Source organism: Staurois parvus, unplaced genomic scaffold (assembly GCF_062004578.1).
Source record: "Staurois parvus isolate SC_StPar_1 unplaced genomic scaffold, SC_StPar_1.0 ptg000155l, whole genome shotgun sequence".
NCBI classification, from domain to species: domain Eukaryota; kingdom Metazoa; phylum Chordata; class Amphibia; order Anura; family Ranidae; genus Staurois; species Staurois parvus.
This window is the reverse complement of record NW_028317951.1, coordinates 583,717-611,453: the sequence shown is the minus strand read 5'-3', so window position 1 is coordinate 611,453 and position 27,737 is coordinate 583,717. Positions and strand designations below refer to the sequence as shown.

Below are 27,737 nucleotides of genomic sequence, written 5' to 3'. Positions count from 1 at the left end.
GGCGACGGTGTGCTAAAGGAAGTCCCTTGTTCCCATGTCAGAACGTTGGGAGGTATGCTTTAAGGCACATGCATTGGGTATCATAAAGTACAGTATGTACCGTATATATATAGATAAGTGGGTTCACATTTAGTTTTAGTGATACCTTAGATTAGCTAGAGTACATTAATTCAACTATAATGAAGACAACATCCATATAAAAGAAGATTACCTTCAATTATGTGCTTCCTTGACAGACCCCTTTCTGTTTCCGCTCTAGAAAAATACACACAAATCAATAACAAAAAACTCTTATACCTGATTGATGCGACGTACTGTAGTTGGCAAAAACAAACTGCTCAAAAATATTGTCACTGAGGCTTTAAACTAAATTTGAATATGTGAACCTGTTATACTTTTGTTAGAAATGCTTTGTAATGGTCTCACTATGTCGCTACCTTCTCGGGGGAATACTCATAGTAGGATAATGCAGCAAGCAAGACTTCCTTATTATCTTTGATTAGTACTATGATTCCATTTTATTGTTTTTCTCCTCTAGAACATTACTTTTTAATTGTATTCTCATAATGTCTGCAGGAAAAATTATAAGAGGGAGCTCATGCTCAATTTATTGGCTAACAGGTTACTTACAAACTGTTCAACAAACAAAAAATAAAAACATATAAATAAAAACAACAACAAAAAACAGTTGTGTTTGTGAGCTTGGTATACAAATTGTTATCTACTAATGTGAAAAGTTAGGCTTCATTTAGGCTTGCGGTTGGGGGGATGGGTTCAAAAATGCGTGGTTGAGCCTCATTTTTGTCTCCCTCCAACTACCCCACTTTAAGCTGCAATAGGTAGCAGATGGGGATGTTTACATGCAATGGCTACAATGCTGTACTTTGTGCCCGCGCAAAACTCATCCAACATGTAGCAAGCAGCAAGCCTACCTAAAGTTACACATGCAAAGCGTGGCATCACTTCCTCACTGCCTGTCAGGATCCTCTGGATCAGGATCTGAATGTGGATACTCAAATTCCTAAGATTTCAATGCAATGTGTGCCAATCTGACCTGCCATGGCATTAAAATCTGCCCCTGCTCCCTCCACATTCTACCAGCAATCTCTTGGAATGTGTTAGAGCCGCATCTTTACATCCACTTGGAATTCCTGCAGGAGAATTGCCGGTTGTGCGCATGCACGCAGAAATGCGTGATCGCGCACACACACACACACATGGCGAAGATTGGCGCCAGACAGCCTATTTAAGGAGTGTCTCTGCTAATGTAGAGTGCTGACTGGTCTTCAGCTCCCCCGTGTCCTGCTTGTTCCTGTGTGATTCCTTTGTTGCTGACCCGGCTTGTTCCTCACCTGACTCTGATTGCTCTCCTGATACTGGTTCCTGACTTCGGCTCTGCTCCTGACCTTGGCTTTTCCTTCTGATTCTGTACTGCGCTGGCCGACTGTTGATGACCCTGGCTATCCCATGACACTGCTCCTGTCTCTTGTCCGCACTACCTGCCTTGCTCTGGTGCACGCCTGGCAATCTACAAAACCTGCTCTGCCTACTACTGCTGTGCCAAAATCAGAGGATCATCAGCCTTCGAAGGTCATCATCTGCAAGAGCTGCAAACAACAACTACTGGCACTCTTGTCCCCCTGGTCCCTAGACTCCCTCTGTTCCAACTCCAGCGGGGTCAGGGCTAGTGACACAAGTGAGGCCGACCTCGTCATTTCAGTCTCCCATCAGGTACGTGACAGTAAAAAATTAAAAGTAAAAAAATTGATTTTCGCTAGCACATGTACACAGCTTTACCTTATTTACTAACATTCAATTTCTTAAGTAAACCTCTACTCCTTTAGTAAATCAGCCTCATTGTTTTACTTAAAGCCTCTGTCTCCCGCTGGCTCTGCACTCTGATCACTCAGTTCTCCCCTCCACTCTGAGCAGAGAGCCATGACTGTCAGTCACCGGTTCTCTGCTCTGCCCTGCCAGCGCACACTGGAGCGCTGGGCTGGGGGGGGAAGATAGCAGATGACTGAGTCTCCCAATGATGCAGCTGAGAGTCTGAGCCAGCTGCCGGTCCAGGCTTCTGGGTGTATCCCAACCATATAGTTGGATCTTTTCAGAGCCTGGACTGGCTCTTTGATGTCAGCCGACAGAACAAACTGCACTCCTGTGATCCACAGGAGAAGTACAGCCAAAAAAGCGTCTTAAGTTTAGCTAATATCAAAAAAATCAGCACAAGGTACATAACTTACTATTAGTATGATGTGCCCCTTTTACTGATTCTTCCTCTTTTTGGAGAAATCTGCCACCGTCCTACCACCCCACAACCCTGCTGCCATAATCTTCAGGTGCAGCGTGGGTTAATATAACTAAAGGGCTGTCAGGAGCTTTCATCAAGAAAACCAGTAAGTGCCCCTGGGACTTTATTGAAATACATCTATGCAACAGCCTATGCTAAAAAAAACCTTTTGTTTGAATATCAACAGATAACATTTTCTCTTTACAGAAACATAAAGCGTGTTAAACATTTAGAAGACTGATCTGCTGCTGTCATTCAAAAATTACAAAAATAAAATGAAAAGAAGGAATGCATCACAAACTTGTTTTGTGAACATTAATTGACTTCATTAGGAGTAGATGCTACTGACAGGGTGTCTATAAGATGAAAAATACCAAGTGAGAATTCTATAATAATATTTCCATTATAAATTCATCTGCTAAAATGGTGGATGGGTAGTCCTACCCAAATGACAGATGATAAAATTATGCCCTTACAAAACAGCTTCAAAAAGAAATTAAAAGCTATAGCACTTTTAGGATGGTAACTGCTAAGAGTGTCTGTCCAGGGTGCTGGGGGAAACGGGCTCACATGGCCCAGCGAAACAACAGAAGGACAGACAAGTGCAGATGGATGTTAAGTTTCACTGACTCTCACAATGATGCCAATAAAGCCTACAAATATAAATATACATTAATCAATACATGAAAAAATATATGTGTCAATAAGTAAATCAATGATTTAATGACTTATTTACACATATATTATTTCACATATTGATTATTTTATGTATTTTCGAATCCCATGGCTGTCATCTTGTGTTCATTAGCAGCTTAAGGTCATGGACACATGAAAGCTTTTCATCACTTATTGTACATCATCTTTTAAAAAATATCCAGTTATAGCAATGCTTAAAGAGAAAACTGGCCATGATAGCTCTTCCAAATCCGTAACCTAGATTATAGCATAAGAACATATACAAAGAAAGCTACGATATTGCAAGCACATCATTAATACTCACTTTCCTCCCCAGTATAATTTGGTTGTAATGACCAGACTTGATCTCCTGGAAGAAAAAAATGCATTTGTAAAGTAAAGGTCTTCTCTTTGCCAGTGACCCTACATTATAACTGCTAATCAGGCCCGGACTGGGGCAAAAAATAGGCCCGGGCATTTTGGACTGAGCAGCCCAAAGCCCAGGGACCCTTTCCTTGGGGCCCGATGGCAGAACGCCAGGGCCCGGTGGCAAGAGTGACCTTTGCGACCCTGGTAGTTCCGCCACTAGTGTCAGTAGATATTTATTTAATTTTTTACTATTTTATTATTTTTTTACATTTTTTTTTGGAAGAAAGGAAAGAGGGAAAGAAAGAGAGAAAGGAAAGAAAGGAAGGAGGAAAAGAAAAAGGAAGGAGGGAAAGAAAGAAAGAAAGAAAGAGAGAGAGAAAGAGAGAAAGAAAGAAAGAAAGAAAGGAAGGAGAGAAAAAAAGAAAGAAAGAAAGAAAGAAAGAGAAAGGAGAGAAAGAAAGAAGGGGGGAGAGAAGACACAAGGCTGGCTGGGAGTGTGGACGGGGCAGACACAGGAGGAGAGAGCAGCAGGAGGAGGGGCAGCTTTCTCTCTCCTTTCCTGTCTATGGTGGTGGGGGGGAACTGTCAGCACTGGCTACTGGATATGCTGACAGATCCCTGCAGTGCTCAGGGGGATGAGGGGGGGCCGGCCGTGGGGAGGTATACAGGAGCCCAGGGCATGCAGCTTGCAGGAGATGGATAGGAGAGGCGGCCGGGCAGAACATAGAGGAATCGAGAAATGCACGGTCCTCTATGTGCTGCCCGGCCGCCTCTCCTATCCAGGCGGCCCCGGCCCATCGGGCAAATGCTCGGTGTGCCCTATGGCCAGTCCGGGCCTGCTGCTAATAATAAAGTAATAAGGACAATCTCAGAGAAATTAGTTATGCAATGATGTTAATGTTTCTGAATGTAAGAGAACATTTTAGAACGTTACACAAGATGGTTTTATGAGGCGGAAAAATAAAAGTGCTTATAGCTCAGCAATCTCATTAAACTCTCCAGTAAAATCTCATGTGCTTATAAATAAAGCTTAAAGAGTATCTGAAGTAAAAATGTATTTTTGTTTTGGATAGTGTAGGGAATGGTCAATGAAAATCCTGTATTTCCTGGACACATGAGAGGAAGTGAATGGCAATCTCTTTAAAGTGAATGGAACTTCTCTAAGTCATCTGTTACTGGAACGTTTAGTGATTTTCCCTCAACTTCTGTTCTGGTGACAGCTATACATTTTGGATTTCTCTTCACTGTTTGCCATGGTGACTGTGGTCATCTAGACAGATAGAGATGGTGGCTGCAATAAAAATCTGATTCTTACCCTTCCCTAACCTATTCAAAACTACAAAAAAAGGTTTTGGCTTTATATACACTGCATAGCCAATATGTGTTCAATTTTACGCAGACTTCCACACTACCTGTTTTACAATAACTGATGATTGAGGGTTGCCGTGCTTATTTGATCATAGAGAACTGGCAAACCTGGGTTTCCCATTAGGCACATGTAGACAATGGCCTGATGACTAACAAAGGTTCTGGGCCCTCCAAGGAGAGAACTGGTGAAGTGGTCATCTGTACCCCTTACTTTACTGCAGGGGTTATGTGTGAACCAAGGAATGCACTGCATCTAAATGAAACACAGGCTTCCCGAAAATGGCTAACTGGTGGAACCCAAAACGTCAAATCCTTTGTGAAGCTGTAAAGTGATCCCCTAGATGTGTGGAAAAGCAGTGTACTGTATTTGTGCCATGGATTACTGGGGCAAAGTGGAAATGAGCCTAGAGCCTACAAAAATCTAAATCTGACCTTGACAAATGCCCCATTATACAACTGTTCATGAGAAGGATTGAGGATGGACATTTCATACTCGTTAATGGTTCACAATAATATGTTATTGGCCTGAACAACTTAAAGGGAACTTGTCCATACAGAAATATGGCAACTGCCCCTGCTGACATTTTTTTCAAAGGTGCATTCTGTTTGTCTTTATCCTCATCCTTGCCTCACTAGTTACTGCGTCAATGACCTGTATGAACTAGGTTTATATTAGGAGTCTTTACAGACTTGAAGTAAGCACCTTCAAAAACATAATAGCAATGACAGCTACCATATATCTATCCTGACAGATTCCTTTTGTGAATTTACTGTAGATAAGACATAAATATATTCAGATTCAGTTGTTAATAAATCAAATGATGCAAACTAAATGATAACATATACATAAATATAACTTAAAACATAGATGAATAAGAGCAGCACAAGAAATATCTCTTCTTTCTAAATGTCCTTTATTGAATCACCAGTAGTATAACTGCTTCCATAATGTTCCTGCCCAATGATCAGATTTTCTTGACACAAGGAGGAACCAATCTTTTTGCTGAAATGCATCAAGGTCAGAGCTTTTTTTCTCAGAAAATAGGTGCAGGAACTCAACTACGAGTGCAGAGTTCAGGGGTGTGCTACATACATAGTGCAGAATTCAGGGGTGTGCTGTATACACAGTGCAGAGTTCAAGGGTGCACTGTATATAGCATGCAGAGTTCAGGGGTGTGCTACGTACATAGTGCAGAGTTCAGCGGTGCGCTGTATACAGAGTTCAGAGTTCTGCCTTCTTCCACAGCTGCTTACCTCTGCATCCTCCATCCATATCTCATTTTCACCCCTCTTCAGTGCTAACCTTCGGCATGCAACCCCCGGACTTCTGTGTTTACTAGTGATAGTAGTGAGTAGGGTGCAGGGAGCCTGAGCCAGGGGTGGTGAAACTGAGTTCCACCAAGTTTCAGCTGAAAAAAATGCCCTGATCAAGGTGACTCTTGGGCAGAGACATAATGGAAGCAGCTATACTACTGATGATTCAATAAAGAACATTTAGAAAGAAGAGATATTTGCTGTATGGCTCCTATTCATCTATGATTTCAGATAGCAAGCGGAGATGCCAATGGAGATTACATGGCATGCAGGTGTGGAGTGATGCTGCATTTTTGAAGGTTTGAACTATATCAGTATCATTGTTACATTTTATCTGCTTATCCTGTGATTACAGGATTTTATATAGTGCCAACAATTTACAATTGTGCCAGTTTGAAAAGGGGGCAATTAACCTCCTAGCATGTCTTTGGAGTGTGTGAGGATATTTATGCAATCACAGAAAGAACATGCAAACTCCATGCAGATAGTGCCCTGACTGGTATTCAAAGCAAGGATCCAGTGCTGCAAGGTTGAAGTGCTAATCACTAAGCAACTGTGCTCTACATGTGTAATAACTGTTAAAGAATATGTAAACCCTCACCTTGTAAAACAACCCATTCCGTTTAAAATAGAAAAACATGCAAAACATTTGTTTATAGATACAGTGAGGAACAGAAGTATTTGAACACCCTGCGATTTTGCAAGTTCTTCCACTTAGAAATCATGGAGGGGTCTGAAATTCACATTCCCACTCTGAGAGACAGAATTTTAAAATAAAATTCAGGAAATCACATTGTATGATTTTTAAAGAATTTATTTGTCTTGCACTGCTGAACATAAGTATTTGAACACCTAAGAAACAGCAAGAATTCTGGCTCTCAAAGACCTGTTACTGTGCCTTTAAAAAGTCCACCTCTACTCCACTCATTAATCTAACTTAGTAGCACCTGCCTGAGCTCTTTAAAGACACCTGTCCATCCCACAGTCAGTCAGACGCCAACTACTACCATGGGCAAGACCAAAGCGCTGTCAAAAGACACCAGAGACAAAATTGTGGACCTCCACAAGGCTGGAAAGGGCTACGGGGCAATTGCGAAGCAGCTTGGTGAAAATAGATCAACTGTTGGAGCAATTGTTAGAAAATGGAAGAGGCTAAAGGCGACTGTCAGTCTCCCTCGGACTGGGGTTCATGCAAGATCTCACCTCGTGGGGTATCATTGATGATAAGAAAGGTGAGGAATCAGCCCAGAACTACAAGGGAGGAGCTGTTCAATGACATGAAGAGAGCTGGGACCACAGTTTCAAAGGTCACTATCGGTAGAACACTACGCCGTCATGGTTTCAAATCATGCTTTGCACGGAAGGTTCCCCTGCTCAAGTCATCACATGTCCAGGCCCGTCTGAAGTTTGCCAATGACCATCTGGATGATCCAGAGGAGGCATGGGAGAAAGTCATGTGGTCAGATGAGACCAAAGTAGAACTTTTTGGTCTAAACTTTACTTGTCGTGTTTGGAGGAAAAAGAAGGATGAGTTGCATCCCAAGAACACTATCCCTACTGTGAAGCATGGGGGTGGTAACATCATGCTTTGGGGGTGCTTTTCTGCAAAGGGGACAGGACGACTGCACTGTATTAAGGAGAGGATAAATGGGGCCATTTATTGTGAGATTTTGAGCAACAACCTCCTTCCCTCAGTCAGAGCATTGAAGATGGGTCATGGCTGGGTATTCCAACATGACAACGACCCGAAGCACACAGCCAGGATAACCAAGGAGTGGCTCCGTAAGAAGCATATCAAGGTTCTGGAGTGGCCTAGCCAGTCTCCAGACCTAAATCCAATAGAACATCTTTGGAGGGAGCTGAAACTCTGTGTTGCTCAGCGACAACCCTGAAACCTGACAGATCTAGAGGAGATCTGTGCGGAGGAGTGGGCCAAAATCCCTGTTGCAGTGTGTGCAAACCTGGTCAAGAACTACAGGAAACGTTTGACCTCTGTAATTGCAAATAAAGGCTTCTGTACCAAATATTAACACTGATTTTCTCAGGTGTTCAAATACTTATGTTCAGCAGTGCAAGACAATTACATTCTTTACAAATCATACAATGTGATTTCCTGATTTTTTTTTTTTAAATTCTGTCTCTCAGAGTGGGAATGCACCTACAATGTGAATTTCAGACCCCTCCATGATTTCTAAGTGGGAGAACTTGCAAAATCGCAGGGTGTTCAAATACTTCTGTTCCTCACTGTATAAAAAAAAACATTTTTTTTTATTAGTGATCTTACAGCAAACATTAGCATGTTGATGTTCCCAGTGAATGGATGTGGCGAGGGGGAGGAGGGTTGTCAGGACAAGTCTGATCATTGGAGGAGGGCAGGCTGAGTTCTCAACATAGCTAGAGAACTGACCACAGTGTGTTCTACTGCCTAGTGTAGTCAGTTTTTAATAGGAAAGCAGCTGGACTGGAAGAAAGACCAGGGATTTCACACAAAGGAAGCAATTCAAAGAGAACAGGATCATTTTTCATACAAGTACATGATATAGCAGGCACATATCAGGAATATGACATGTTGGGTTGTATTCTTTAATTACAATATTAACTGTACAGTTTCTGTGACAATAATCACAACTGTTTGCTGAGTATGATCTATACTCTGGATTAGAATCCTGGTTATATTTTCCTTTTACGTGTAGTCCTGAGCACTCTATGTGATATAACCTGTGGCTTCCCTGTGTCTCAAGAGACTTGTTTATTAAAAAGCAAATCTTGAAACTGAGCTTGCAAACAGATCCTTGCAAATTTCATGGAAAGTAAATCTCCACAGGCAACCTTTCTGTGTAATATCTGTGCTCAAAGTAACCCACCATAGAGACTAGGGAAGGGGAAACCAAGGTAATCTCACCTCCAGCATTTCTTCCTGATGATATTTCCCAAGATGACTTCTGCCCTGGAAGACACAAGTAGCAGTTTTACAGTAAGTGCTCAGAGCTAATATGACAGCAACTAAACATCTGTAATGAAGCAGGCTGCATGTGGTTAAAAGAAACCAGTATTGAGAGACATATTCAAAAGAGACATATGAGCTGCAGGTTGATCTGCTAAAACTACTGGTTGTCTGGTTGTCTATAGCTTCAATACTTTCTAAGTCAACGACCTGAAACAAGCATGCAGAATTGAGTGCAGTCAGAACTCCTGATCAGCATTCTAATACCAGATCTGTGCATCTGAAAGTACTAGACCCTAAATTAACTTTCAATTTAGATCTGCTGAATACAATCCAGGTGCATTACAAAAAAGCATACAAAGCTGTACAGTTCATTTTATTTAGAATGCAGCAACTGCCTGAGTAGAAAGGTTTGTCCCCTGACAGCATGCTGCAATGATGGCCCCTAGTTAGATCTATAGCTCCTGCAATCTGCAAACCTCATGCCACCAGAGAAAAAAAATATATATATTTCATGTTAATATATGTTACCCTGTACCTATCTTTTATATTGGATGCAATGTTTGCAAAAAAGAAAATACATATATATTTTTTTTAAATGTGGCATCTTATACAAACTAGCTATAAGCAGAAAGTATGCTCCCTGCTGGAAAACACATATGGAAATGCACACGTGAATGAGCATCAAGAAATGCTGCACATGACAAAATGAACGTAAGACCACGTAACATTTTCTGTCTTTTTTTATGAGCAGAGGTGTGAGTTAGGTCCTAATGATAGAGATCACACAGTCCTACAGGTACTTTCAGATGAACAGTCTTTCTAGCATATGCTAGAGGTGGCATGACGCCAATCCATGCCTGTGTGTAAAGTAATCAGATAAAAAAGAGGATAGATAGACAGATAGATAGATAGATAGATAGATAGATAGATAGATAGATAGATGGATAGATTGATAATATAGAGACAGATAGATAGATAGATAGATAGATAGATAGATAGATAGATAGATATTGATAATATAGAGCTATAGATAGATAGATAGATAGATAGATAGATAGATAGATAGATAATATAGAGATAGATAGATAGATAGATAGATAGATAGATAGATAGATATTGATATTATAGATAGATAGATAGATAGATAGATAGATAGATAAAAGTTTAACCACAGAATTTGTACTTCCTGGACTTCAGCCAGACAGCCAGACAGATATACCTATTCTTTTTGAGACGTTTACACAACTGATATATACGTTAGATTTTGCAAAACATCCGGTATTTACGTATGCCTGAAATAGAACAGATGTTCCAATCACCAGTGAGTTAACACAGGCATACGGTTGGGGTTTCATTGATGACTGCAGCCATTTTTCATAGACTACAAGCATAAAACAGGTCCCTTAAAAATGTGAAACGTTTGTAAGTAAAATACATTTTGCCACCATGTGAAGCTAAGCACAACTTCCAGCCACTATGTGACCTATTTTAATTCTTTATACTCCTGACGAAGCTGTTTTTTGGAGTGAAACATGTAGAGTTTCATTTTATTTGGCTCTTTCTTTGAGAGCACTTTTTGAATGCACATAGTATTTACTCCTCTCCCCCCTTTCTTTTAGAGGTCTGTACTGCATTATACAGTGTAGCATTTGCATTCCTCAAGACAGTAAGGTATTTTTGTCTGGATATGGTGATGTATGGGGCTTGTCCAAGAGAGGCTTACATTTAGGCCCGTGGATGAGTATACCCGGATTACATATCTGTATCAAAACAGATTATACTATCTAATTAGTTTTGTCCATGGGGTAACTCCATTTCCTTAATAGAGATTATATATTCCAGTTGATAGGTTTATTATCAAACTACAGTGTCTCATTTTATGCCGTCACTTCTGGTATGGTATTTGATTTGGTCTGCTGTTATTAACCATTTGGATGTAAGGTAAATAATTGCAATGGTATCCAGTCATATTGTTGTGCACAGTACATTCCACTCCAATAGGCATTAATTACAGCTGAGCATACATTTTATATATATCTGAATAAAGGTTATATTTTAGATTCATCAATTGGCCAGATGGTGCGTAGTGACACGCACCCTCATTCAGTATAGATTTGTGAATAAAATACAGGACTACATTAAAACAACAGATTAACATTTTACATGGATCATAAAATCACTAATAACTTTTAATAAAGGATAATGTTCTTAAATTGTGTTCAATGGAAAGCATGGGAAAATGGATTTAACTATCCAAGGTTAGTTCTGAGTCTCATCTGTTTGCAGTTCCCTCTGTTTGTGCCAGACCCATAGATATTCATGGCAGTTCGCCTAGCAAAGGAAACTGCAGGCCAGTGGGACACACAAATGCATAGAATAACTGTAAACTGGAAACAATATATAGTGTGAAAGATGGGCTCAGCTGGATAATGCAGTATTTAGTTTTAGTTGCATGAGTTCTGGAGCTTTAGAAAATTTAAAATGAAGATAACTCTCTTTCTCTCTCTCTCTCTGTTAGGCACTGGCGAGCAGCATTGTTGGGCACTTTTGGGGCTGCACTGATAATCAGTGCCCTGATTATCAGTGCAGATGTCTGCTTTGACAGTTGCCGCTGTGAGAGCGTGAGGAAAGTGTGTGGGGGGGTGTCTTTCTGGGAGGACGTCGTAAGACGCCCTCCCAGAACTGAACTACCATGCTGTAGCTGTCATTCAGCTATAGCGCAGCAGTAAAGTGGTTAAGAGTGTGTATAAACACCGACTGAGAGCTTGTACGTGATCAGCAAACGTTGGGACAGCTGTAGCAATTGTTAGCATAAACTTTCAAAAATTCATTTACTTAATGGCTTCAGAACAATGTGAGTTGTTATCTTATTACTTCTTCCCTGAAAAAGGCATTTTTGTATAACTCTGAAATGCAGATTTTTTTAAGTTTTTGTGAACCTAAACTTTTTTCACCTCTTGCAGTTTATCACTTACCTTTGTATCATTTCAGGTTATTCACTGGACTTGAGGTGTTTAAAACTAGAAAAATGAGGGTATTCTAAAACTTTTGACTGGTAGTTTGTGTGTGTGTGTATATATATATATATATATATACAGGGCTTTTTTCCTCAGAAAATAAGTGCAGGTACTCCAATTTCCCCAAGTCACCCCTTGTCTCTGCTCCTGACATACCTCTGGGCACTGTCCCTTGTCTCTGCCCCCTATCCACCTCCTAGTACTGCCCCCTATCCACCTCCTAGTCAAGTATCATTTGTGGTGTTAGGTAATTTGTATGGAATTGGTTAATAATAATAGACCCCCCCAGCAACAACAGATAATTTCCAGCAACAATAGACTCTCCCCCCAGAAACAAAATACCCAACCACCCCCAGCAACAATAGATCTGCCCCAGCAACAATAGACTCCTTCTGGCAACAATAGATCCCCCAGCATCAATAGATCCCCCCTAAACAGTATCCCCCCAACAACATAAGAACCCCAGAGCAACAATAGATACCCCAGCAGCCAGCATCAATAGACCCCCTTCTTAACAGTATATCTCCTCAACAACATAAGAAACCCAAAGCAACAACCACCCCCACCAGCAACAATAGATCCCCCAGCAACAACAGACCCCCTCAATTAGCACTACACCCCAGCTACAATAGATCACCAGAAATCAGCATCAATAGACACTCCAGCACACCCCAACCCCCTTTGTCATTACTTGCATTCTGTGCTGGAGGTGCCGGAACTGCGTTTCCCCACATTCCCACTGAAAAAAAGCCATATATATATATATATATATATAAAAATACCATTTTTATAGACAAATAGAATATTTTTTATATAGTTTTTTTTACAACAGCATCATATTAGTCGTTTGGATGTGGCCAAATTTAATCACCACTGCCCTCCTTTTGAAACATCTGCATTATGCTAAAGAGTATAAGGGCTGGTATCATCTGCTGGGAGGGATGAATGGCTTCTTGACAATAAATTCTATAAAGACAAAAAAAAAAAAAGCTAAGGTACATTTTTAAAGAAGCTGTTTGATATCAGTGACGATGTCAGGTGAATCTGTTTCTTACATGACTTGATACATTCTCTATCAAATCTCCAAGTTGTGGGTCAGTTAGCTCATCTTTACATACCAGTAGTTTTTCCTCAGTCTCCTATCATGTATGATTTTAAACAGAATATACAACAGACCAGGTGCGGACTGACCATTCGAGCACTCGGGCACTGCCTAAGGGCCTGGGGTCAGTAGGGGACCCATGAAATGCCCCTGGTACCTTTTATAGGCTTTTTTTGGGTGTGCTTTGAGTGTGGGCAAGGACATAGAGGCCCCATGAGTTGTCAGTCCGCCCCTGCAACAGACACATTTATGTCTGACTTTTGTGAATGTACATTATACATTTATATAAGGAAACATACTTACTTTCCAGCTGCATAAACTTCTGCTGTATCAAAGAGGTTTACTCCATTTTCATATGCAATTGTCATCAGTTGCTCTGCCACCTGTGGATGTAGGAAACATGCATATATTAATTCAAATAGTAGAGGGCAACAATGCTAAATTGTGTTTCTGATGTCCTAGTATATGCAATCGGTCTAGACCCTATCATTTGCCAGCTTTCACACCAGTATTCCCTCATTTCTCCCAGTAACTGAAATCAGTACACCTAATTTTTATTTAAATCAGAAAAACTCTGATTTTGCTTATGATGAAGCTATCAGGTGTATTCATCATGATAAAGGAATACATAGAAACTTATATATATTAATCCAGGTGGCCAAACGTATTGTGGGAGCTCATTTGAGGTCCTGGTGTACAGTTTATTCACATTCGTCCCTCAACCCCTTGTATAAATGTTTTAGACACTGCACCTAAAATGGCTGAGGTCCTGAGAACAGTTCCTACATCTAACACTAAAATGAAGACTGATGTTTCTCTTGCGTTTATGGTTTTCTAGATTCAACTGTGTAAAAAACTAAGTGTTTCTAAAATCCTATGACCACATTAGTACTAGAAAGAACATCTGTGTATTTGTCTGACTAGCAAACTCCTTTGTTAATATTCTCTTTAAAAAGAGCTGCATAATGTTGGCACAAGTCCATGAAGTCTAAAACAATCACTTTGCAGTTTCAAAACTCCAATTCCACAGATGATCACTCGAGGAAGGCAAAGAACAATTATAAACTATGATCCAATTTGCTTCAAAATTCCTTCCTGATTCCCTAAGTCCACCTGATACTCTCTGGATAAACATTCTACAATGTTATTTCTTATAAAAATGAGTAACCATTTATATTTTGTCCATTTAGAAACAGACCTAGACTTCTTTTGAAGCAATTAACCTTTTAGGATAGAATTAACTCTTGTAGAACATTATTTCATATTTTACAATTACTAATAATTTCACATTTTCGTTTGTTTAAATGTGTAAAAGGAAGAATTCATATATCAAGATCTTGGAATTAAATAGTCTTTGATATATTTGCAAAGAAATTTTGGCAAAGCTAAATCCGACTATAAAAAAAAGGTAAATTAACAGCTCAAAGACATTGGAAATCTTTGATTTCTACCTTGTGTAAAGAATATATTTACCATCAAATTCAATTCTACAAAACAACATTTGAAATATGTTGTTGCTCATCCATCTAAATATAGACATATCATATTTAAACCAATTGTGCATATGGTCTTTGGGGAGCAATGAGTGGTGACCTGGAGATTGACACAAGCAATAAATGTTTATGAGAGGATGAATGACTGATGCTAAGGAAATATGATTGCTTCCCAGGGTTGGCAAAGCACTTGTCACTTTCTGCTTGCAACAAATCCCTGACAAGACAACCCATTAAAGTACATTCCTCTATAGATTCTACTGACATAAACAACATCTGGAAGCTTGTTTGGAAGAATCATGTGATAAGTTTGCCTGGAGCCCACTTCGGATTGTGAAATTGTGATCACAAAAGACTGTTTTTTAGCTGCTGAAGCAAGCAGTCATGCTGAAGTCAACATTTATTTGCACTCTGCTTATAAGGGATTGTGTCTATGGGATATTTTACAAGATGTAATATTATCAAGAAAAGATAATATTTAAAAAGGACCTGCACTGTGGAAGCTGTGCCCAAGACAAAGGTAAGCACAGAGCAAAGGACTAGTCACCAGTATTACTTACAGGCTTCCTGTAGCTGATCTTCTCTACATGATTGACTTTCCATGCCCTATTTTGCACTATGTCTATGTTTGGAGATGGCCAACAAAGTCCTTCATTTTGGTCTGATCTATATAGTTGTATATAAAATATCTTTCAAAATGTGTTTCCCAGTGCTAAACCTTTCATCCAGCTTCTAAATTGTTGCATTTGTAAACTTCAAAATCTAATATATAGGAATAGTAGTAGTAAAAAAAAATAGTGGATTTAAGTACTGTTTTTTTATGTATAATTCTCCTTAAAGGGGGCATGGCAGGGGTGTGTGTCCTATGCCTACATACATATGATAATAGGTGTCCCTCGTTCCCATCTCAAAAATGTGGGAGTTATGCTAGTGATATGGTAACTGGTCTGAAAATATATTCAAGAAGTACCAGCAGAGAAAGCACAAATCCACAGAAGCAGGGAAATGTTTTCCCTGAAAATCCTCAGGTACAGCTTCCTCCCCAGTAGGTTGTCAACACTGAACAGAACAAAGAGAAACACAGAAGTGACATCACCAAATCTCATGAGACTAGAAGTAGGCAGTCAGAGAAAGCAGTGTTTTAGATGATCTCACAGTGCAGATACTGTATAAAACTAATAGGCTACAGAACAGGAGTGTGAAGGTACACTCATGTCAGCAAGTACACCGCTATTTTCAGGAGGCAAAATGTACATTTGTTAGAGTACTGTATAGGCAACATTAACAGCTTTCTATAAAATAAGAAATCCTTAATTTCTCAGTATAGGTCTACTTTAAAATGTGTAAAATTAAGTCTTAGAAGCCTGTGGTAGCAATCAAGCCAATAAACAAAAAAACTTTGATCGTTGTTTTGCTTTTCAAATTTCTGTTAAAGAGTGTTCCAATTTCATGCTATCCTTATTATTTATTGAACAAATTTCATTTTTTATTAAAAAATTGCACTGAACTTAATCTCTACAAGGACATTTGCTAAATCAGTAATATCAACACCCTATACAATAAAGTGTTACAATAAAGAGCTTTATAAGGTGGCAACACACAATGGTTGCAGAATCCTTGTTTAAATTAGCTTGCAAATGTCTGGAACTAATGTATACATCAATACCATGATGGAAATCCTTTAAACTCAATGTATCCTTTAAACTGCGCAGCACCAACATCTTGCGCTCCTAATTATCGAAGAACTATGGAAGGAAGTATCAACCTTATTAATAAACAGTCTAATTATTTTAATAGCATATCAAAAGCCCTGTGCACATAAAAAAATAAACTCAATTAACACCAATGACCAATGTGATAACAGACAAATCTTTCCTTCACTAAATAGATATTGTGCTGCTAGGAATGAGAGGACTGCGACTGTATTGAGAGACAGATGATCCTTTGGATAGCACTGGCGGTCTCCCAACAGAGTCTTCGCACAGTGTCCTTGGTTGCTAGGAAGCCGTCAGCTGCATAGTTTCATTGTTTATTAGGATACTGTCAGCTGTGCAGCTGACAGCATCCTAGCAACCAGTGGTACAAGCCCTATTCATCTGGAGGCTGGGATATTCCAGTCATTGATCAATTATGGCCATTGCCATATTTGAGCAATGACATCAGCCATCATTCCTTGTCCCTTTGTTTACATTCACCTGTCAGATGGGGAATGTGTCATTGGTTGCTTGAACATCCTTGCAAGCCACAAGCCCTGATTGTGAAGTTGTGATAATCATACTGCTTCCAAATTTAGACACGCCTCTCTCAGACCACTGGAGTGTCTCTGTATGAGAACTTTGAGTTTGTTTTAGTTACCAGACGTTTTCTTATCTGCAAACTGGCACTAATTCCTTTTGCATCTTTTTGCCCTAGCTGTGACAAAGTGGCACAACCTAAATCTGTTGCATGTGTTAGAACTCTTAACAAAACTGTTGCAAGGCTTCCATGAATTGGGGGCAAGAAGTTTTAAAGGGACCATACCATAAGAAAAGTTTCAAAAATGTATGATTTATTCATCCCTTCTATTGTTACTCTGAGCCCTGTACAGGGAAAATTGTGACTTCTTCTTTTCTCCATCAGTGATCATTGTCATAGCAGTGGTTTTATGGTCTCAGAGCGTTAGAGGCAGAACTTGGCAGAGTGACTGCCCTGCTCTGCCTAAACATCACACTTTGGCAGAAACAATGTGACTAATACTGGAAAGCTGAACAGAGGATGCATTCAGTTCTACCATTTTAAATACCTATACATGGGGACCTTATTAATAAAGGACTTCTTCATTTAACCTATAGTTTCGCTTTAAAGAGATACCAGATAAAAATATAAAAAATGTTGAAGAGCTATAAAGTCCTATAATGATTTTACCACAATGGAACTCAAGAAAACTGCAGTAACATAAAGGGAAACACTATGAGACATACTGTATATCTAAAAGCAGGGCTTGCAGTCCTGGCACCTCCAGCTCAGAATGTATTTAATGGCAAGGGGGCTGAGGTGTGCTAGAAGGCTTATTGATGCTTGCTGCTGGGGGATCTATTGTCACTGGAGAGAATCAATTTTTGCATGGTGATCTATTGTTGCTGGGGGTCTATTGTTGCTTTTTGGTGATCTATTGTTGCTGGGAGGGGGAAATTGTTGCTGGAAGGGATCTACTGCTGAGTGAGGGGTTTATTGTTGCTGGCTGCTGGAGAGTCTGTTGATGCTGGCTTCTGGGAGATCTGTTGTTGCTGGAGTGGTATTTTGTTGTGGTGGTCCATTGTTGCTGGAAAAATCTATTGTTGCTGGGGGGTCTATTACTGCTGGTTGTTGGGGATCTACTTTACTGCTTTTCCTGTTGTCATTAACAAATTCCATACAAATTACGTAGCACCACAAAATGATACTTGCCTCTGTATTCTCTAAAAGCAGCAGTACTGGGAGGTGGGTAGGGGTGGAACCAAGAGACAGTGCTCTGAGGTGGGTAGGGGGGGGCAGAGATAAGAAGTGACCTAGAAGGGGGGAGTTCCTGTACCTATTCTGAGAAAGAAAAGCCTTATCTAAAAGCATATAATATGATAATTAAAACAATACAATAATTTTCTTATGTGAATTGCATTCCAAACATCTGGCTGTTGGTATTAAATAAATGACTATATAACCATACAATAAACATCTAGCACAAAGTGAGCCATGATGACATATTATAAGGACAATCATGATGCCTAATGTCCCTCTCCTATCATTATTTAGGAACAAAATGAAAGACTGGGATTTAATTTGAAAGAGGCCACATGTATAAGTAAAGGATACACCCCAGGATATACATATTCTTAAGAAGCAGTATATTATCCCTAAAACAAAAAAAATCACTGACCTCTGAAGGATGTGTGGGATAATTCATCCTCAAAGTTTTCAGGTGAAGCACTGAAGTAATCAGAACATCCTCTCTGTGTCTTTGCTCCTCCTGCTCCAATATCTCCCTGATTAAAGGCCTATTTACTGATTGTTGAGAATATGTAACTACGTAACTGTCCATTGCCTGGCTATAGGGTCACTGTAAAGCTGAACTCCCAACATACATCTAACTATATACTATATACAGGGGCAGACTGACCATTCGAGCACTCGGGCACTGCCCGAGGGCCCGGGGTCAGTAGGGGGCTCTATGAAATGCCCCTGGTACCTTTTATAGGCTTTTTTGGGTGTGCTTTGAGTGTGGGCAAGGACACAGGGGCTCCATGATCCCCTATTTTCCGGGGGCCCCATGAGTTGTCAGTCCGCCCCTGACTATATACTGTATAAGTGAATTGCCATACCTACTAAAAGATTTGTATTTCAGTTACTGCAGGCTTGTAAAGCAAGCACCCAGGTATATTGATCACTGGAAGACATGTAGACCTGAAACCATGAATATTGGAAAATGCAACATCTTCACAGATGCCTTCTTGCTCCCAACAGGCTTTCAAAAGTAGGTCAAAGCATGCATGAACATTATGTGAAAATGAGACGTATTGAGTAAATTAGATTGAAAAGCAGTAGTGAGAAGAATCAGTAGATTGGAAAACTGGACATTTTTTTATTCTGTTGAATATATATATAGATTTATCCAAGCTCCACAGTGTAATTCAATTCATTGAAGCACTATTGTCTGTATTTGTAAATAAAGTGATTGAGTACAGATCAGACAAATCCACAGCCTCAAAAACGTGTTGAATCGGTGATTCTCCTGATTCAATAATCACTACTAATCATGCACAGTAAACAATACAACAGGTGCAGTCTTGTAGTGCTTACTTACACATCATTTGCATTAGAATGTGTGTCAGCCGTAGAAGTAAATGAATTTCCTAAAGTGTGCCTGAGTACTGTCACGACACTTCTGCCAGATATATGCATTCACTCATGTGCATGCGCCCTTAGAGGTAGTGTCCAAAACTAATATTTATTAAAGAAGGTAAACATAGTGCACACTCCTTGCATTCGTTGCAATTCATAAATTATTCCTTCTTTACTGTAAGCAACTCATGTATTAATTTAAACTTTAAGTTTTAAGAGGTACACCTATAACTTACCTCATCAGAAATTTGGCCTCCAAATGTAACCCAAGTTCCTGAAATAAACATAAATATAATTATAATTGATACATTATCACTTTTGCTGTCACATTCAACACAATGAAAGAACAGTATTTTGCTAATAAACCTAGATGGTGAAATCTGCAGTATAAAGTTCTAAATGAATTCTGTTCTGTTAAAACAGTTATCTTAAACTCATCAGCTACTGTATGAATAAAAATTAAGTCTGTGAAGCATTTGGTATGAAAATGTCGCCATCTGGCTTATATTCACACAAATGAAACATATCAACATTATAATCTTAAGGTAAGTATAGTACAGGACGTGATTACTAATAAAGTACCACCAACTCTCAGTCATTTGTCTTTGGAAGCACAAAAGAAAATAGAATTTCAATATTATTGTCCTTATTTAATGAGTACTTCTTATTTTTTTATAATAATAATAATAATAATAATTGCACCTATATTTGCAAGAAAATAAATTGCTTTTATTATTTTTTTTGCAAACAAGCCTTTCAACAATCATTTCAACCATGATCAGACTTTCAGTTACTAAGCATGAGGAAGTATCAATAGACTAAGAGTTGGCTGACCACAGAGTAGGCAGGTGCCTAATAGAGAAGTTTGCTGCTAGTGAGTGAGGCTGAGCTGCCCCAGCTAGGGAAGGGTTAAACTATTGGTTTTTGCCTTCCACCCTGCTTCTACCTAGTAAACCACCTATCCTGCTTCTGCCTAGTAAACCGCCTATCCTGCTTCTACCTAGTGAACCACCATTTATTTCCTCCATCAGCTCATACCCCCCCCCCCACAGCTATTACCTTTTGTATCACTCAACCCTTCCTCCTAGATTGTAAGCTCTAACGAGCAGGGCCCTCTGTTCCCTCTTGTACCAAATTGTATTGTAACTGTAATGTCTACCATCATTTTGTAAAGTGCTGCGCAAACTGTTGGTGCTATATAAATCCTGTATAATAATAAAAATAATAATATAAAAAGGGAGAAGGCTGGCTCAGAGGCCTCCAGCGAGACTGCATGGGAAGTGTGGAGTTTTAGAGCCCAGAGAAGATGTAGCCAGGAGCAACACTCAACTGTCACCCCAAGGAGATTCACCAATGGACTCTGCCACTTATAAATTACACCTGTACAGGTATGCCTTGGCAGCTACAGCTTAATGAGGAGGACCTAGTTTGCATTTTTGTTCTTTAATGAATCAGAAACGTACAGTAAAGTTTCTTAAGCTGTTCAAAACCCTGGTGTGAAGTTACTATAGGGCTTCATGGTATTACAGGGCATATCAGAAGAGTAGGGCTTATACAGCGCACACGGGATATAGGAGCCACCACAAAGGGTTAACTCACCGGGAGAATGAAAGCAGGAGAGTAGTTGCCACAGGAAACCATGAACTGGTGAGAATCTAATGCAGCCAGATGTCAAGGAGCAATACCTGGCTAGGTTGACAGGTGCTCCGGTAGCAAGTGGGGGTTAATATTTCACTTCCATCACTAGCAATCAGTTCCCCAACAGTAACTGGGACTAAACGCGCGATATGGAGACCCCATGTATGCAGTTGCATAATACAGAAGAGGAAGGAGTTGATTGTGTGCACACATGCGGTCCACGCTAGTGTATGGTGGTACCCCATTCTGTCACTGGGAGTAAGGTGGCAGAGGAATCCTGGTCTGGTGGAGAGGGCATAGGCTTAGCCGTGTCCCTCCTAAATGCAGCATTCAGAGAGAGGGTGCGTATTGATGCAGGACAAAACATTCTACAGAAAGACTCTGTAGGTCATACAGCTGCACACAGTGTACGATTCATTAATAAACTGGGGTTCCGCTCAGGGGCAGACTGACAACTCATGGGGTCCCTGGGCAATAGGGTATCATGGGGCCCGTGTTCTTGCCCACACTCAAAGCACACCCAAAACAGCCTATAAAAGGTACCAGGGGCATTTCATGGGGCCCCCTACTGACCCTGGGCCCTCGGGCAGTGCCCGAGTGCTCGAATGATCAGTCCGCCCCTGGTTCCACTATAATATTGATTTCACATGAATCCGCCCCTGCCTGGCCCCAGGCATTGATGAGTGCATGCATGGGCTACAGTATCCCCGTGTGCACGGGCAAGGAGGTCCCACCTACAACCACTCAGGTGTTTTAATGTTAATAACAAGTCCGTCTGCTGCAGAGGTAGATGAATTAGCCTTACAAATGAAATAATGTAGAGCTTACCAAACCTGACTGTGAAGCACATATACACACAAAAGTTAGAGTAACAAAGTCAAAACACACCACACCAAGGATCAACAGTGGGTGTACAACATCATATGCCACAAGCCTCACCCTACACGCATTTCATCTGGTCATGTCTTCAGGGGATAAAGAAGACTTTTGTGAGTATACAGTATCTACTTTTAATAAATCATGTTGTTTCAGCATACTACTCTATGGCCTATTGTTCTTTTTCCTACCCATTATTACTTTGAGGTGCTGGCTTTGGATAGCCAGTGAAGGATTGTGGACGCGGTGGAGTCAGTGGTATTCTGAGTGGTGGCTCCCCAATTGGATAATTTCTGTAGATCTTATATCATTTGGAGAACATTACTGTTTGGTGAGGTAACTGGCACTCTTGTCTGTGAGGTGGTTTGGGACTCTTACATGTGGACTTTCATCATTTTCAAGATTTTACATTTGGACTTTTATATATTTTTCTCTGACGTTTACTTCTTTGTTCTGTATAAGTGAATTATATGTTACGGGACTGCTATTTTATCATTTATTTGATGCACATTGTTTGTTATGGTGTAATGAATTAACCTTATTTTTTCACACATATATTTTTGTATTGATCACTACAGAGATATTGGGTTTGAGCACCTTTTAGAATAATTACTTTTCAATACAGGACAACTTGTAGATATTGCAGTGCAATAGTTTGCTTACCAAGTGTGCACTAGATGCTTAATATGGCCAGCAGCATGGGAAATCTTTTCCACTATCACTGCTCCACTGTTTTTTGATGGTCTTAAAAGCAAGACCAATATCCTAATTGTAATTACGTATTACTAATACGGCTATGATAATTAAATTCAAACTTCAAGGAAATAGCTAAATGCACAGCTGAAATATATACAGGTGAAACTCGAAAAATTAGAATATCGTGCAAAAGTTAATTTATTTCAGTAATGCAACTTAAAAGGTGAAACTAATACTGTATATGAGATAGACTCATTACATGCAAAGCAAGATAGTTCAAGCCATGATTTGTCATAATTGTGATGATTATGGCTTACAGCTCATGAAAACCCCAAATCCACAATCTCAGAAAATTAGAATATTACATGCAATCAATAAAACAAGGATTGTACATAGAACAATATCGGACCTCTGAAAAGTATAAGCATGCATATGTACTCAGTACTTGGTTTGGGCCCCTTTTGCAGCAATTACTGCCTCAATGCGGCGTGGCATGGAAGCTATCAGCCTGTGGCACTGCTGAGGTGTTATGGAAGACCAGGATGCTTCAATAGCGGCCTTCAGTTTTTCTACATTGTTCGGTCTCATGTCTCTCATCTTTCTCTTGGAAATAGATTCTCTATGGGGTTCAGGTCAGGTGAGTTTGCTGGCCAATCAAGCATAGTAATCCCACAGTCATTGAACCAGGTTTTGGTGCTTTTGGCAGTGTGGGCAGGTGCCAAGTCCTGCTGGAAAATGAAGTCAGCATCCCCATAAAGCTCATCTGTGGAAGGAAGCATGAAGTGCTCCAAAATCTCCTGGTAGACGGCTGCGTTGACCCTGGACTTAATGAAGCACAGTGGTCCAACACCAGCAGATGAAATGGCTCCCCAAATCAACACACACTGTGGAAACTTCACACTGGACTTCAAGCATCTTGCAGTGTAAGCCTCTCCATTCTTCCTCCATACCTGGCTCCTTGGTTTCCAAATGAGATGCAAAAGTTGCTCTCATCAGAAAAGGGGACTTTGGACCACTGAGCAACAGACCAGGTCTGTTTTTCTTTAGCCAGGTAAGATACTTCTGACGTTGTTTGTTGTTCAGGAGCGGCTTGACAAGAGGAATATGACATTTTAAGCCCATGTCCAGGATCCGTCTGTGTGTGGTGGCTCTTGATGCACTGACTCCAGCCTCAGTCCACTCCTTGTGAAAGTCCCCAACACTTTTGAATGGCCTTTTCCTGACAATCCTCTCCAGGCTGCGGTCATCCCTGCTGCTTGTGCACCTTTTTCTTCCACACTTTTCCCTTCCACATAACTTTCTATAAATGTGCTTTGATACAGCACTTTGGGAACATCCAACTTCTTTTGCAATTACCTTTTGAGGCTTTCCCTCCTTATGGAGGGTGTCAATGATGGTTTTCTGCACAACTGTCAGGTCAGTAGTCTTTCCCATGATTGTGATTCCTACTGAATCACCATTTAAAGGCTCAGGAACCCTTTGCAGGTGTTATGGCTTAATTACCTGATTAGAGTGGGACACTTTGAGCCTAGAATATTGCACCTTTTCACAATATTCTAAATTTCTGAGATTGTGGATTTGGGGTTTTCATGAGCTGTAAGCCATAATCATCACAATTATGAAAAATTATGGCTTGAACTATCTTGCTTTGCATGTAATGAGTCTATCTCATATATTAGTTTCACCTTTTAAGTTGCATTACTGAAATAAATTAACTTTTGCACGATATTCTAATTTTTCAAGTTTCACCTGTATATACACAGGAGCTGCTTTGTATTTTTTCCAAGACGCTCCCAGATTTTCACAGCCTTGCCAGACAGCAGAGGCAGGTTGCCCTCAATTTTCTTTACTGCAGTTAACCAATACAGTTTGGTCACCTCCCTCCCAAAGCTTATCATTGGACAGTGAAAGTTCAGCAGCAGACTGATTAATTCCTTTCTATCCAGGGCAGTAGATATTTACACTCCAAACAATGAGAATGACAGCTCTGCATTATGCACCTTTGAAACAAGTCAGAAAAAGTAGCTCTCATATTTCTCCTCTGACAGGTTCCCTTTCATTTTCAGGGAACCAGGAAACCCTAACAAGCCAGGTCATTCACAGACAGGTTTTATATTAAGTAATTCAAAAATTGTCTTTGAAGCTTTAATTTAAAGATGCCGCCTTGCTATTAATAAAATGTACGGTAGGGATATAGTACAGTCACCGGATACATGGAAGGTTTAGTCATTCATTAGTGAGAAGTCTAGACATTATGAGTTACATTGGACGTTACAGGATTTGTTCCTGTCCCATCTTTCTCAGAAGTCGCTTTCCTCAACTCGTGCCTATATATAACAGCAAGCGGAGTATATAAAAATATCTATCTATAATTGCCGCACATAGTCATTACAGCTTCTCACCTTATAAACGTGTTCACGCAAACAAATTAGAAATGATCCCACATAGACTAAAAAGTGTGTCTGACTCTTTTAGTAGAACTCTGATTAAAATGTAAATGAATTTCAGGTCTACTGCATTTTCAGCAGTAATCTATTTACAGAAATACTCCAAATGAAAAGAGCCAGTTAGCAGAAACTATGTATTTGTTATAGGTATGGGTCATATGAGCTGCTGTATGTCTATGTGCAGCAAAGTATTACTTTTACTGTAAGGTACAACCAACTTGAAAAAACATAACAAAAAATTCTATTTGCAGCACAGACCCCAAACATCGGATTTTTAAATGCCGTTTTAAGCTGTTTGTATGTTTCGCAGAACTCGATTAATGCAAATGATTACCATTAAGTTGCTGTCCTCTATTGTTCTACTGCTATCAACTCCCAGTTTTCTGTTACTCAAATATGCAGATAATGTTAAAGTGAAACTTTATGTAATAAAAAATAATGGGCAAATAGGCAGGATTTTTAATGCAAAAGAGACATACAGCTGACTGTAGAAATTCGGCAATGCTGAAGCCAATGGAACTCCTGCTAATGCGTAGGAGTGATGTCATCCCCACCCAGCCAATGAAAGCAGCTAGTGTTCCCCGCGAGATGACAGTGACTGGCAGGGCGCTCTGGGGCGTCACATCCCTGGAGCCAAGGTGAGTATTATTATTATTATTTTAATTATAAAATGGAATATAAATACATGCACGAATTTCAGTTGTGTTTCTTCTGCAAGGTCAGCATACCATGTCATCAGTTTCTATACTCAGTTTTTATATATTTTTATATCTCTATAATGTCTAATCATCCCTCAACTAGAACTGTTTTTTTAACACACATAAAAAAGACAGGTCAGTTAATTTTGGGAGTCGGCTGCCAGTAGTGTTCAGCCAGGATTGTTAACTCTTCCCTTCTCTATCTTGGGCAGAGCAGAGATGTGCTTGGCCTCTGCTGTGTGCAGCCAAACCACAGCATCAATAACAAAAACTACAGGAAAAAAATGAAAAACACATAAATACCTATGAAAATAATATGTATAATTAAAAAACAAAAATTGCAAGTGGGAATTTTATACTCTGGAGCAGGGGTGGGCAACCTTAAAGAGGTAGAGATTTACCTGAACAACATGGGAGAAGTCAAAGATCACTGGGTACAGTGCCGGCCAGTGTCACCTCCTCACATTTGATAAACCTCTAATTGCAGTACTACTGTGTCACAATCATCATTGACCGAGGCATGCTGGGTTGATAATGTCACAAGGGGGTGGGGTTGCATACATGATGTCACTGGGTAGCCCCGTCCCTTATATTTAAGAACTGTCAAGCCAGTGGAGCAGTCAGATGGTGGGAGCCAGCGTCGAGAGCTGAGACTTTTTTTTCTTTGCAGGTTGGCTGCGGCAGGCACTGGATCTACTTCGGGGGACATTCTTTTATTTTTCTTCTTTTAATAAAGGACCGCATATTCATTCACATGAGGGGGTGGGATCCGATAACACCTGCAGACCCCCACAACCACCGGCCACAGTTGTGGGGAAGAGGCCCCGCCTGCCTCAAAGCACCCCCCCATGAGGGCATATGGCCTGGTATGGTTCAGGATGGGGGCTTGCTCATCCCCCCTCTTTTCTGACCTGCTGTGCTGCATGCACAGACAAGGGTCTGGTATGGATTTAGCGGGGAATCCCACGCCATTTTTTAAAGAATTTTGTCTTGGGGGTTCCCCTCAAAAACCCGTCCCAGACCGAAAGGCTTGGTATGGATAGAGGGGGGGACCCCACGCAATTTTTAAAATTATTTTTTAATTGCCGACAATTCTTTCTTTTACATTCAGCTGTCAGTGGGGAACCCCGCTGACAATTAACATTAAGCATTAACATGATTTTCACTACTAAAATACAGCACAACTTGATAAAATAATTCATGCAGTATTTTAATAGCGTTTTTTAGTAAATTCAAACATTTTTTGTAAAAAATGCTGTGCAGTATCCTACTGCATGTCGGATGCAGTAAGATACCGCTTAGTGAATTGTGCCCACAACCTATCTCAATTCTTCAACTTATATTGCAAGCTACCTAAACTGCTTACATACTATATAAGATGAATATATGGACCCAAATCCTTCAATATTCATATAAAGGAACCAACGTCCCCATTAGTAATTGTAAATTTAAATATAGCAGTTGGAAATTTTGAGGTACCAAACAATTGTCTCAATACATAATATTTGTAAAAAAAAATTTTTTTCTCATGAATTGCATAAAAACAAAAATACAAATTGTTAAAAATTTGATACACCCCCTGCTCATGTCTTATTTAACACCATGTTGTAGTAGAAGTATATGTTTTGTCTTACAATATTGTTCAAAATACGCTCATTACAATAGTAACAATGGTAAAAGACTAGCTGAGCGATAACTCTCAATAATTTTCATTTTACCAAGAGTGGCCTTTGGTCTACGATATGAAATAATTAGTAAAATACACACAGTACATTAAAATATAGATAATCAGTAGTATCAATTACACCACATTTTAGAGCAGTTTACTTACAAAATCAATATTGCATAAACTATTTGAGATCACTGTTCATAGGTATTACCGAGACTAGAAGGGAATGCAGGGAGAAGCATATCAATGCCCTTGGGATTTAAAGATGTCACCAAATTTCTTCT

General features: G+C 39.9%; 1 protein-coding gene and 1 long non-coding RNA gene across 3 annotated transcripts in view; one reads left to right on the top strand and one right to left on the bottom strand.

Annotated features, from left to right (window-relative positions):
• KCNAB1 (potassium voltage-gated channel subfamily A regulatory beta subunit 1) overlaps positions 1-27,737 on the bottom strand; it is a 420,463-nt gene that overhangs the window by 92,332 nt on the left and 300,394 nt on the right. For both annotated transcript variants that reach the window (XM_089675388.1, XM_089675389.1), the window contains exons 3-7: positions 19,666-19,703; positions 13,386-13,465; positions 8,919-8,963; positions 3,291-3,335; positions 212-255 (exon numbers count right to left, since the gene is read on the bottom strand). In XM_089675388.1, the coding sequence (XP_089531514.1) occupies positions 212-255; positions 3,291-3,335; positions 8,919-8,963; positions 13,386-13,465; positions 19,666-19,703 (252 nt within the window). The remainder of the gene's footprint in view (positions 1-211; positions 256-3,290; positions 3,336-8,918; positions 8,964-13,385; positions 13,466-19,665; positions 19,704-27,737) is intronic.
• Positions 14,931-27,737, top strand: part of LOC149463231 (uncharacterized) — a 162,196-nt gene continuing 149,389 nt past the window's right edge. The window contains exon 1 of the long non-coding RNA XR_016312453.1: positions 14,931-15,095. This is a non-coding gene — a long non-coding RNA (uncharacterized LOC149463231). The remainder of the gene's footprint in view (positions 15,096-27,737) is intronic.